Here is a 12,911-nt window from a genome sequence, read left to right on the forward strand (position 1 = left end):
ATTATGCCTAAAACTATACCCCAGATGCCAGGTGTCGATTGGCCATCAGGAGTACTGGGAGTTTTCCCAATGGGCCAACCAAAAATTGGGCAATGGACAGCCGTTGGTTTACTTTTTATTTATTTATTGCTGCACGTTACTCTTCCATAATATTTAATGGAAATTGATACGAGCCAGGCACTAGGACCAACTGCTGAGGCAAAGGCCCAGTTGAAGCCTGTTTCCCTTTGGACCACCGACAAGCTCATCAATTGACTCTTTTTGTGGTACATTGTTAACTGGTGCATCGTTTGTGTTCCTAGCAAAGGCCATTCCATAATTACCTCCGCCAAACCAAGTGCTAAAAATGCAAGCGCAGAGGTTATGTTTTTGCTGCCGTCTATCTGTTTGTCTGTGTTTAAAATAACTCAAAATTGATTTGAATTAAATTTTCAGGAATTGGCGGAAATGGGATATGGAAGAGCAGATACAATTTTGAGGGTGATCCAGATTTTTTTCAAGGATTCTCCAACATTGCGAGATCGGACCATTTTTGGCATTTGTCTACATAACGCCACAAAAAACGCACTTGTTCAAGACATTTAGCCTTTCTGGTACATAGCGCTATCATGCTAGGTGTTAGCATGTTAGCATTGCTAGCATGGTAAAAATAGCATACTAGCATTTTGTTTTAGCAAATTTTATGGGCAGACACATATAAACACCAGTATCATCCTGGGTGTTAACATGCTAACATTAACATGTTAGCATTGCTAGCATGCTAAAAATAGCATACTAGCATTTTGTTTTTGCAAATTTTATGGGCAGACACAAACACCAGTATCATGCTAGGTGTTAACATGCTAACATTAAGATGTTAGCATTGTTGCCATTCTTTAAGTCATTCCACCCCTTCCATTGTATGTTTTCATTGTCAAGGAATTTAAATATGTAGATAAGATAAACGTAGGACTAATATCACAATATGGTGGGAACTATGCCACTTGGCAGAAGTCTGTGCTCACTATGTGCTTTTCTAGTCTTACTATAGATAATTTATATATCGAAACGCAAAGTGTTGCGTAGGCATGCAGATTTTAAAACATTTTCCCCCTGAGGTTGTACATAAATTGCACACAAAAGAAATTCCATATTGACAAACAAAACAAACACACTAGCATGTTAAGCAGGTTTCACCATGGCAACCATCACCGGCTGCACTCTCCCTCCTCCTCTCCTCTCCCCCCGCCCCCTCTTGCTAAGCTCCAGACAAGCGTATGGGAACAAGGCGGGGGGGCTGACAGTTCCCGTCCTGCTTTGCGGTCGGAAGCAGGAAGAAGAAGAATCCAGTGAGAAGCAGACTGAATGAGGATAAAAGATGCTAGCACGGCGGAAGGAGCGATGGCCTCCAAATGCCATCCAAGCTGCACCTGCTCTCAGGGTGAGTCCTCCGCCACCCCCGCCCTTTCTTGTGACATCCTAGCATCCTAAAGGCTGGTGGAACTTGTACACATGCATGCTTGCATGCAGATGCATTTAAAGGGCCAGTGCACTAATCCTCTATCAGGTTGTCACTGATGCACAGTGACGGGTTAACAAAGGTGACAAGATGATTCCAGCATCTTGTGGTTGTTTGTCATGTCCTATAGTCATTGACAGTCATGTCTAAGTCGAGCTCTTCCACTGAAATGTTGCTTATCTCTTCATCTATTTGTTTGTTGACGTTGTCACACTCATGTCGGCTGCAACCTTTCCTGCCGCTGACCAACAACCACAAGATGATGGGCTCTTCTTGTCACTTTCATGAGGAAGGAAATCGATTATTATTAGATTATTGTTAGGTGTACCTAAAGTTATGACTGCAGAGTATACTGTGCTGTACTGTCCTGAGTGACGTGAAGAGGGAATAACAGGAATGTCTTTGCTCCATCAACACAAAGACACCATTCATTCTGACATATAATGTATTCAGGAACGCACAAGAAGACTTTTCTTTTTTTTCTTTCATCGTTATTGTCCTCTTTTGCGCAAATGCAATGTGGTACGCATTGTGGTACGGTAGAGCCTCTAAAAAGGGAACACCTCTGAGGTTGTCTTATTCAAAATGTCACAAAGCTAAGTAAGAAAGTTACAAATAACACAGAAAAAGTCCTCACAAGCGTCACAGGGGTATGCTGGAACCTATACCAGCTGACTTTGCGCGAGACACGGAAGATTAACATTAAAATATTTAGGAAGAAAGAAAAATATACTATATTTTAAGTCGTAATAATGAAACAAACAAACCAAAAAAATGAGGTTAGGTTGAAGTTATCATATTATAGGAATAAAGTCATAATATTAAAAAAAAAAGTGATTGCATTTGTTTGTGGTCTCCACTGATCAATCACCTCAAAGGTCAAACATATCTAAACCTGCGTGTAATCAACGCTGTGTGCAGACATGCTTGACAGGCTGCCAGATAAACGCCTCAGTTGGGTGAAAAATTCACCGAGGTTAACCACAGGTACAAGCGTAATACAAACGATAACAAGCCCCTCCCAGTAGGAAATCTTTGTTCAAATGACTCTTCTTATCTTGCGATCACCGCACTCACTTACTTGGTGCTACTCAGTAAACAGAGCAGACTTGAACGCCTCACATCACATTTTGCAGGTGAGTACAAGCAAACTTTGTTGGTTTTGTTTAGCACAGGCTAAGAACTGGGCTATGTTTTATGCAGGGCTTATTAATGCATGTTACAGTCAGGTACCATGGCAAAAAAAAAAATCAATGATGGAGACTTCAAATCATGGAAATATTTGGTTCTATTTTTGCTCCATGACTGGGTATAATCTGTAATGATTCAATCTACTGTAGCGTGATATTTAGGCTTTAAGCCAGGAGTGTCTAAATGGCTACGGACTGAAAAATGATAGGATGCAAGGGCCACTTTGGTATTTTGTAGAGGTTATACACATTTCAAGACAAAACTGTATCTCAGCTTTGTGGTATACAGTCGGTGAAAATCCGATTATTAGTATGAATAGTTGCTGTTTGTGTTTTAGTTTCAAAATATTTACATTTATTTATACTTTTTTCATAATTAATACAAATTTCTTCTCATAATATTTTGCCTTTATAACTTTTTTGAAACTTTATTATTTTGTTTATCATGTTATGACTTCAATGATCCCCGCGACCCTCGTGAGGAAAAAGCGGTAGAAAATGAATGAATGAATGTTATGACTTCATTTTTTTTCCTGTAATATTTCAAATTTATTCATCTAAAATGGCATTATTTTCATAACATTATTCTCGGAAAATTGCGACTTTTTCGAGTTAGTTTTTTATTTCTCTTTATTTTTACTTCTTGTAAAATTACTGCTGATTTTTCTATTTTTATGTTATAAATTGTGTTTTTTTTATTTTCATTTTTAAATGATATTTTTTTTCAAACGTGCACACAAAAAAAAATATCCACAAAGAGAACAGGCATACTGTGTCAGCACTACTTTACTGCCTTTAAACCACATGATGAAAAGCTGTAAAGATTGATTAAAGAAAGAGCCATGGCCCATTGTTTCTGTGTTTGACACGGTGATAAATCCTACTTTTGCTTACAAAAGATCATCAGGGTGTCCTCTCTCATGTTCAGCTATTTTGCTTTGCCAACGACAAGGAAAGCCTCAGTTGAGCAGGAAATGTTAATGTTTTAGTGTGTAACCTTTTTTTGTATTTACATCACAAAGCTACGCTACATCGTCTCATAATTTGTGTACTACGGCTTTTAGTCCTACCACTTCAATATATCTCCAGGGGAGCACACTATTGCTTTCATTTTGTGGTCCAGTTGCCTTCTTTTACTACCAACTTTTTCAAAGCTTCTGGAACAAGTAACAATGCAAATAAGACAACAATCTGCATTGCGTAACAGTCACGTTTACAATATCATCATGATTTGTGTAAAAAGTGTAAAAGCCAATCCTACATTGCTACATATAATTGGACTATTTGTATAGTACTTAATTGGACTGAGCTTCATTTTTCAAAGAACCTAAGCAAAGATGTGGCAATCCGTCCCATTTGTGCCAAGAGCTTACATGAAAGAGAACAATTATCGCCAAAACTAGGGTCAGTAAAGTCAGTAAGATATGATGTGACATGACAATATATCCATAAATTATATTCCAATCTCAGCTAACAGAAACAACCTTTCTACTCCGTGACACATTTGGTAGCAACAAGATTGATGAGTCCATGCTTTATATTTATTATACATACTTTTACAATCCTTTTGAAGTGTCACAGGCTAATGTGGGGAGGGGGGGACATTTGAGACATAATTCAGATCACACAACTGAAATGGAACTTACTTGTACTTTGGTGTTTGCCAACAGCAAACTATAGAGCATTACACACTCCCAAGGTATCTCTCATACTTATGTCATAAATTGACATATGCAAAGTCGATTCTACAGTCTGTTGGGGCCTTGGGCCCCTTTGCTTAGCATCGCTGCTGTAAACGTTCAACGTTTGTCAGCCACATGAATATTCTGTTCAATGGTTGCTTCTAATTATTCATTCATTTTCTACCGCTTATCCTCACGAGGGTCGCGGGGGTGCTGGAGCCTATCCCAGCTGTCTTCGGGTGAGAGGCGAGGTACACCCTGGACTGGTGGCCAGCCAATCACAGGGCACATATAGACAAACAACCATTCACACTCACATTCATACCTATGGACAATTTGGAGTCGCCAATTAACCTAGCATGTTTTTGGAATGTGGGAGGAAACCGGAGTACCCGGAGAAAACCCACGCATGCACGGGGACAACATGCAAACTCTACACAGAGATGGGATTGAACTCGTGTCTCCTAGCTGTGAGGCCTGTGTGCTAACCACTTATCCGCCGAGCAGCCCTGCTTCTAGTTAGAGCTTCAAAATGCAAAAAGAAGAAATGGGAGTGAGACAAAAAATGTTTTTTTTGTAAACATTCATTCATTCATTTTCACCGCTTATCCTCACAAGGGTCGCAGGGGTGCTGGAGCCTATCCCAGCTGTCTTGGGGCGAGAGGCGGGGTACACCCTGGACTGGTCACCTGCCAATCACAGGGCACATATAGACAAACAACCATTCACACTCACATTCATACCTATGGACAATTTGGAATCACCAATTAACCTAGCATGTTTTTGGAATGTGGGAGGGAACCGGAGTTTTTTAGTGAACAAGTAATTGCAGTAGTGTACATGTACAGTATCTATTGCTTTCACATTTGATGATCAGATGACTACCTCATCTTCAATAATTCCGTCCTCCTCTCCATCAGCTGCATCCTCTTCCCATCTGACACCATGGAGGAGGTCATCAAGCTCAAAGAAAGCCTGCCAGCTCATCCACCAGCTGTGCTGGAGCGGCGGGTCCGCCATCAACAACCTACAGTTTCAATACTCAAGTCCAAGCTGAAGCAGGGCGTGAGCTGCTCTGTGCCCAGAGTAAGCTCCACCTTGACCGGCTTCTTCCCTGTGGTGCACTGGCTGCCCAAGTACAAATTCAAAGAGTACGTTTGGGGCGATGTCATGTCCGGTTTGATTGTGGGTATCATCTTGGTTCCGCAAGCCATCGCCTACTGCCTGCTGGCTGGAGTGGAGCCCATCTATGGCTTATACACTTCTTTTTACGCCAACATCATCTACTTCCTGATGGGAACATCCAGACATGTTTCTGTTGGCATCTTTAGCCTGATGAGCCTCATGGTTGGACAGGTAAGCATTCACATCCCAACCAGCTGTCTTCTGTTGACATTCTTGACTGACTGCTTGTCTGCAGGTGGTTGACAAAGAGGTGTTCCTTGCTGGATTTGACCTCAATGAAGAGTCCTCCGGTCCTCAAGTCTTCAATGGTTCATTCGGGATCAACCTCACTAGCAGTCATGCTCATAGTGTGGAGATAATGGGTGTGCAGTGTGGGAAGGAGTGTTATGCTATTAGCATTGCTGCTGCCCTCACCTTTCTGGCTGGTATCTACCAGGTAAATAAATCCAGTAGTATCACAATATTTGGCCTTCAATAATAAAAAAATATATATTATAAATAATTATTAGAATAATTGTGAAGAAACAACCTTTCCCAGAATACAGGGGTGTACTGTAGATCCCCCTAGTAACAATTTTAGATGCTCTTTGCAAAATAAGTGTAGCAAGACATGCTGGGAAGTCGGAAGCACTCCCAGCCTGCTTTGCAGCACCTTCCTTGTAATTGTAATTGGTTGCTGAAAGTACATATTTGGTAATGGTAATGGTTTAATTTCATTTGACCATGCATCAGATTACAATTGAATGCATCCCATAATCAGTTCCCAGTTCCACATGTCCAAAAGGAGTAGGAAGAGGCAAAACTTACTAAATCCTACCCCTCCATCTGGTACTTTTACAATCACTAACTGTTACATTTGTTCACTTCCTGCTTTCCTAACATCATTTAAGTTTTTTTTTTGTTTTTTTTTTATTATTATTTTGTATTTTAATTTTTTTTTTTGTCCCGTACCGTAGTAGGAGGTGATATGAGCATCCAATGCCATAATGGGTACCATAGTGCGTGTCAATATAGTGATATATATAGCACATCATGACTGGTTCAAGACTCTTCATCCTTGTATTTAGCAAACATCAACTGATTGTATTGTTTCTTGAATTGGCTCATCGTTGTGCATTGTTTGAGGTCCTGACTCAATCCAGTCCATAGTTTGATTCCACATACTGATACATATTCAAGTCAACTGTACTATGCAGTCAAATGTATGTGTGTAAACTTATTGATGTAACTTACCCCCTCCACAGGTCATGATGGCCATCTTTCGGCTGGGCTTCGTCTCTGTCTACCTTTCGGCTCCCATGCTGGATGGTTTTGCCACAGGAGCCTCTTTCACCATCCTGACCGTGCAAGCCAAATACCTCCTGGGTCTGAAGATTCCTCGTCATCAGGGCTACGGGACAGTTCTTGTAACCTGGTTCAACATCTTCGCCAACATTCACAAGACCAACCTGTGCGACCTTATCACCAGTGCCATCTGTATCGCCATATTAGGTAAACATGGACCTCTAATGAGGTAATGCCTTTTGGGATGAAACACTTTAGTCAATTGGAGTTCTGTAGTGGCAGGGAAAGAGATCCAGGAGCGCTACAAAGATCGCCTAAAGATCCCGCTGCCGACTGAGCTGGTTGTGGTCGCCGGAGCCACGCTGGCCAGTCACTTTGGGAATCTCAACCAGCATTATGGCACCAGTGTTTCGGGACACATCCCCACTGGTTTCATCCCTCCTCAGGTGCCCAGCTTTGGTCTGATGTCAAGGGTGGCCCTGGATGCCATTCCTCTAGCTGTCATCAGGTAATTTGGAAAACATTTCATCTGATTGTTGCTTTGTGTTGACACACGTCTCAGCAAACACTGTAGCAGCTGGCTTACTGTCTAAAATTAAAATGGGATGTCATGCTGAAATCAAATTTATGATGAAATTATGGTAAATGTAATCCTCTTTGGCAGTATCGTCTTTGCCCTTTTGGGGGGGTATGGATTGGTTGACAAACAGAAAACATCCAAAAATGTAAATATATTGACAATACTAAAGAAAGGATAACAATTTTAAACCTCTTTTAGTGCACGCCAATATTTGCCCAAGGTTGACTTTCAAGAACTTCATTAATTCATTCATTCATTTTCTACTGCTTATCCTCACAAGGGTCGCGGGTGTTGCTGGAGCCTATCCCAGCTGTCTTTAGGCGAGAGGCGGGGTACACCCTGGACTGGTCGCCAGCCAATCACAGGGCACATATAGACAAACAACCATTCACACTCACATTCATACCTATGGACAATTTGGAGTCGCTAATTAACCTAGCATGTTTTTGGAATGTGGGAGGAAACCGGAGTACCTGGAAAAAACCCACGCATGTATGGGGAGAACATGCAAACTCCACACAGAAATGGCTGAGGGTGGAATTGAACTCTGGTCTCCTAGCTGTGAGGTCTGCGCGCTAACCACTCATCCTCCGTGCAGCCCTCCAAGAACTTCATTTTTTGTTAAAAATAAATTAAAATGTCATCTTATCGTCCAGCTTTGCCTTCACTGTGTCGCTGTCCGAGATGTTTGCGAAGAAAAATGGCTACACAGTTCGTCCCAACCAGGAGATGCTGGCCATCGGCTGCTGTAACATCATCCCGTCATTCTTCCATTGCTTCACCACGAGTGCAGCTTTGGCAAAAACAATGGTGAAGGACTCAACAGGCTGTCAGACACAGGTGATGTTAAAATTTCTTGATGTTCAACTTCTGATTTGTTGCTTCCTTCAGAAAGTCAATTTGGACGCTCTTCCATCAGGTCTCCAGTCTGATCAGCGCCTTGGTTGTTCTGCTGGTCTTGCTGTTCTTCGCGCCTTTCTTCTATGCTCTCCAGAAGTGCGTCCTCGCCTGTATCATCATTGTCAGCCTTCGCGGCGCACTCAGGAAGTTCAAGGACGTCCCCTCTAAGTGGCGTGCGAGCAAGAACGACGCCGTGGTTTGGTTGGTTACCATGTCAGCCACGGCTCTGATCAGCATTGAGCTTGGCCTCCTGGTCGGAATCACCTTTTCTATGATGTGTATCATCTATAAGACCCAAAGGCCTAAGGTAAGTTGTCATCATAAAACTACCTATTTTTGGAGCGAAAAAGCAAAAAAAAGCCATGTTAAAGGAAAGTATACAGGGCCATGAATGTTGAGTTGCAAATAGTCGAGGATCCACTGTAAACATGGTACACAACATCGGTTAGCCATTGGAGTGTTCCCTTCAAAGAGATTGCTTTTGAACCACTTTTGAACCGCTTTCATAACTTTTTAGGTTTGGAAATAAACAGTTACATTTGATTCCAAGGCCAAAATGGACTACCACTGTACCGTCTGTCTGATAGTTCATTAGCTCTTACACAGTACCCTGATTAACCCCAGCTCATCCAATGTCAAACATCAGGTCTCTCTCCTGGGTCGGGCCAGTGATTCTGATCTTTATGAGGATGTGGAAGAGTACCAAAACCTCGTCCCACCATCCCACGTGAAGGTCTTCCGCTTCCAGGCTCCCCTCTACTATGCCAACAAAGAAAGCTTCCTGAAAGCGCTCTATAAAGCTGTCGGCGTGACGCCCTTCTTGGAGAAAACCAGGAGGAGAAAAGCAGAGAAGAAGGCCAAAATGATGTCCATGACGCAGGCGAACGGGGACACCAACAACGGAGAGGTAGTTGTAGGACTCGTTGAGAGAGAACTTGACTTCCACACCATCATTTTGGACTGCTCGGCCATCCCTTTCATAGACTCCACCGGCATGGCCGCCTTTAAAGGACTGCTCAAGGAGTTTGAGGAGATTGGCGTAAGAGTGGTCCTCGCCAGTTGTAACACCTCCCTCATCGATACGCTGAAGAAGGGACAGTTTTTTGGGAAGGATGGCAAAGACGTGAGCAACATGCTGTTTCACACCGTCCACCATGCGGTCCTACAAACAAACAAGCAGCCAACAAACACAATATGTGACACAGCAGACAGAAACTCCAACGGAGACAACAATGTTGTGTAGAAGGAAGACATCTAAAAGTATGGTGGCTTGTTCGGGACACAAATGGCAAAAGGTCCATTTGACAGCTTTGATGTAAGTTTTTGTCCTGAAGAGAACAAACCAAAGGCCCAACAAGGTTGGTACTCAGTAGAGCACAGACCTCCTCCAAGGCAATGGTGCAGCAATGGTCAAGTATTTGTGGCAGTAGGACTCCCTATTGCATACATATTCTATAACTACTACCTTTTTAGCAAAGAATTAGCATCTTTGTTGCATCAAGTAACTGTCAGTCCAGTCACATACAGTCGTCCCTCATTGGGGTTTGAATTATGGCTTATTATTAGTCAAAAAATATTGAAAGACAAATCATATGTAGCTTTCTGTTCTCTCGGCATCAGTAATGTTACATTGATGAGATTTATTTATATTACATGACCTTAACTTGCAGCCTTGGATTCTTGCAGTCTGAGATGACACAGTGGAAAAACAATTCTACTCGCATTCTGTGTGGAAGTGTTTTTTTTTTTACTTCTTTCTTTGTCCATATTCAGTTTAAAACCTATTCTTAAGTTTAGTTTAGTTGAACTAAATTGGAGGCTAACTTGTTAGCTCCGTAGTTTATTGTTGTTAAAGCAGCAGCCGTCTCTTGTGTCACTTCAGAGATCTCAGTGTTGCGCAAAGGGGTATAAACAAAGCTATCAGTATTGTCGGGAGTGTGCGTCAATGTATGGCAAATTAATATTAGACTGGCTGTTATGTATATCAATCAAGAATGAGTGAGAGGCTAGCTTTATTTTATTTTGATGCCATGCAATGGACCCACATTACTTTCAAGATACAAGAAGAAGGCTAATGACAATGCTAACTGTGAGTTAAAATGTCTCCAAGTATAAGGTGACTATAGGGGTGTTATTTAATGTTGGCAGGGCTCTAGTAATGTTAATTAGAAGGTCTTAAACAGTTTTTCTATGCTCTAGCTACAAAAATACTACATGTATTAATATTGAATCCCACTTTGAGGAAATATATCTGTCAAGGGGCAGGAACCAATCAAATTAAATAATCGAGGGACGGCTGTACACACAGAAAGTATCTCTTTGACAAAGCAAACAACTACAAATTAATTATTTCAATGATCACATTGAATCAGCGAATGCCAAACATGGCCTAGTATTTGAACAAGTTGAGTCGATGCCAAAGAGGTCAATTTCGGTCTCATCTGACCACGCCACATCCTCCGAAGCCTCGACTGAGTTGTGTCATTGTCAAACCTCAGACAGTGACGTACAACTGTCTTCCCAAGCAGGGTGATCTCGACCTGAGTTGTCATAGTAATGTTCTTCCTGCTGACTGCGCTCCCAACTCCCTTGACATCATTTACCTTATAATTCTGGGCTGGTCCCTCACCTTTCTCACATTGTTCTTTACCACTTGAGATGAACTTTTGCATGGTCTTGACCATAAAAATGATTTAATTTTTGAAACGTCACACAATCAGCAGGGGATGAAACACTGTTTGCGGTCCAATACATTACAGACATCATCATCTACAAATAATGCTTTATGTTTATAAGTTCTTTCATCATTGGTTGCATTTTCCACATTTCTTAAAATCATTAGCCGATGATGCAGATGTTTGCTCAGTGTGTCAATAATAGCACTAATCCAGGTGGCCGGAGTTCACACTTTGTTATTTAACAGACGCCAATTATTACCTAGGGCCTAAAAATCATTTCTTAAAATGTTCAACTCATGATTGTGTTGCAGGAGAAAACACGCACTGAGAGTTCTGCCTCAAAATCTCTATTTTGTGCTAACTAATGGGACTAATATTGCATGTTTTCTCATATAAATAATGTTTTCAAAAGTTTTCACTGAGAGCAAGACGGTTTATTTTGTTATTTAGTATTTTTCCTAATCAAACTGATGTGTTGGAATAATACTCGGTTTGTCCGATTGTGCAATCTAGACTGAACATGATTAAGGAATGTAATTACTTTAATGATATGTTAATGTAAATAATTCACATTTTATATGTTTCTGTATTTTCCTTAGCAAATGGTTTTTTATGCATTTGTACAAGTTTAAATGTGTGATATCTTTTAGTCGTTCATTTTTGGAATAATGTTAACTTTCACGTACAAGCACATGCTCAATACTTGAAATAAACTCCTTTTTTAGACATACAGTTGTGGGAATGTGTTAAAAGAGATGAATGAATATCTGTAAATGTTACTTACTGCTCTCTTTGGGCTTCATGTCGAGTGAGTTTACTAACATTAGCTTCAAGCTAGGCAAAGTTTGTTGTGGAAGGTTTGTGATTTTATGGACTTTCTTTAATTGCACGTGCAGGTCTTGGAGTGTTCGGGTTCAAGTGACGTGTCGGAAGACAGTGTGGTTGTCATGTGACCATTGTGACCAAAATGGTCATGTGACCATTCTAGGACTAGCATAGTAGCTCCCCCCCCCCCCCCACACACACACACACACAAAAAATAGCATTCTATTAGGCACAGTCATCAGTCGTCCCACACTACAACCCCTCCATCGGATACGGCCCACTATTAGTTTTTAAATAATGCATAATTTTACTGATTCTTGGCCTAAATCAAGCATTTCAATAATAAAAATGGCGACATGAGCTAACTAAATGAACTAAAATACAACTATGAAGCTACGAGGTAGACTAAGCCTTGTAATGAATGAAGAAGTGAATGTAGTATTCTACATTAGCCACAAGGTGTCAGTGTTCGGTGAGACAAGGATAACCGCAAATGCATTTGTTGCAGGTTCAAATTATCTCAGAACAGGCGCAATACGAACACGAACTACTGCTGGTGCCATAACCAATTACAAGCTAAAACTCAGCCCTGACCCTCCGACGTCACTTCCTGTCTTCTACATGTCTGTCTGCCCACCTTTAAGGTCCCATCGGAACACATTTTGTGACACGCACAAACGAGCAACAGTTTTATTAACCTCTTAAATGGCTTATTTGCTGTTATTATGGAACTACGCTGTCCGGAAAAAACAAGGAATTCCTCACATGTGAGTCTTATCTTATTTATGTCTAATGTGTTTTCTCGGATTAATTGGAAAATAAGTGTTCACGTGTTCCTGACAACAGTATTTTTTTAACATGCCAAGTGAATCATGGTGTTAAAACGTTGACCATTTTCCAAAAAGATGAGTTATTAATTTTCACAGAGTGCTGAGGTGTCACATTCTTTCGCTTCGATGATGCATTTCTCCATAATGCTATTTTTCACCTTAATGACTTGTAGCGTCTTGTTAAACATCACTCTGAGTGTCAGACTGTAGTAGAATTGCTTGTTAATTATTTAGTGCAAAGTTATGAATGCAACAATCA

At 41.1% G+C, this 12,911-nt stretch overlaps 1 protein-coding gene across 1 annotated transcript; it reads left to right on the forward strand.

The window, feature by feature from the left end:
• Nucleotides 1-1,020: 1,020 nt before the first annotated feature.
• Nucleotides 1,021-11,641, forward strand: slc26a1 (solute carrier family 26 member 1). The gene is made up of 8 exons (XM_058064912.1): nucleotides 1,021-1,420; nucleotides 5,291-5,726; nucleotides 5,791-5,991; nucleotides 6,800-7,046; nucleotides 7,116-7,347; nucleotides 8,076-8,259; nucleotides 8,339-8,626; nucleotides 8,966-11,641. Exons 1-8 carry the CDS (start codon nucleotides 1,392-1,394, stop codon nucleotides 9,560-9,562), a joined length of 2,214 nt encoding a protein of 737 aa, XP_057920895.1. The 5' UTR covers nucleotides 1,021-1,391; the 3' UTR covers nucleotides 9,563-11,641.
• Nucleotides 11,642-12,911: the final 1,270 nt, after the last annotated feature.

This window comes from Doryrhamphus excisus, chromosome 2 (genome assembly GCF_030265055.1).
Source record: "Doryrhamphus excisus isolate RoL2022-K1 chromosome 2, RoL_Dexc_1.0, whole genome shotgun sequence".
Classification (NCBI taxonomy): Eukaryota; Metazoa; Chordata; class Actinopteri; order Syngnathiformes; family Syngnathidae; genus Doryrhamphus; species Doryrhamphus excisus.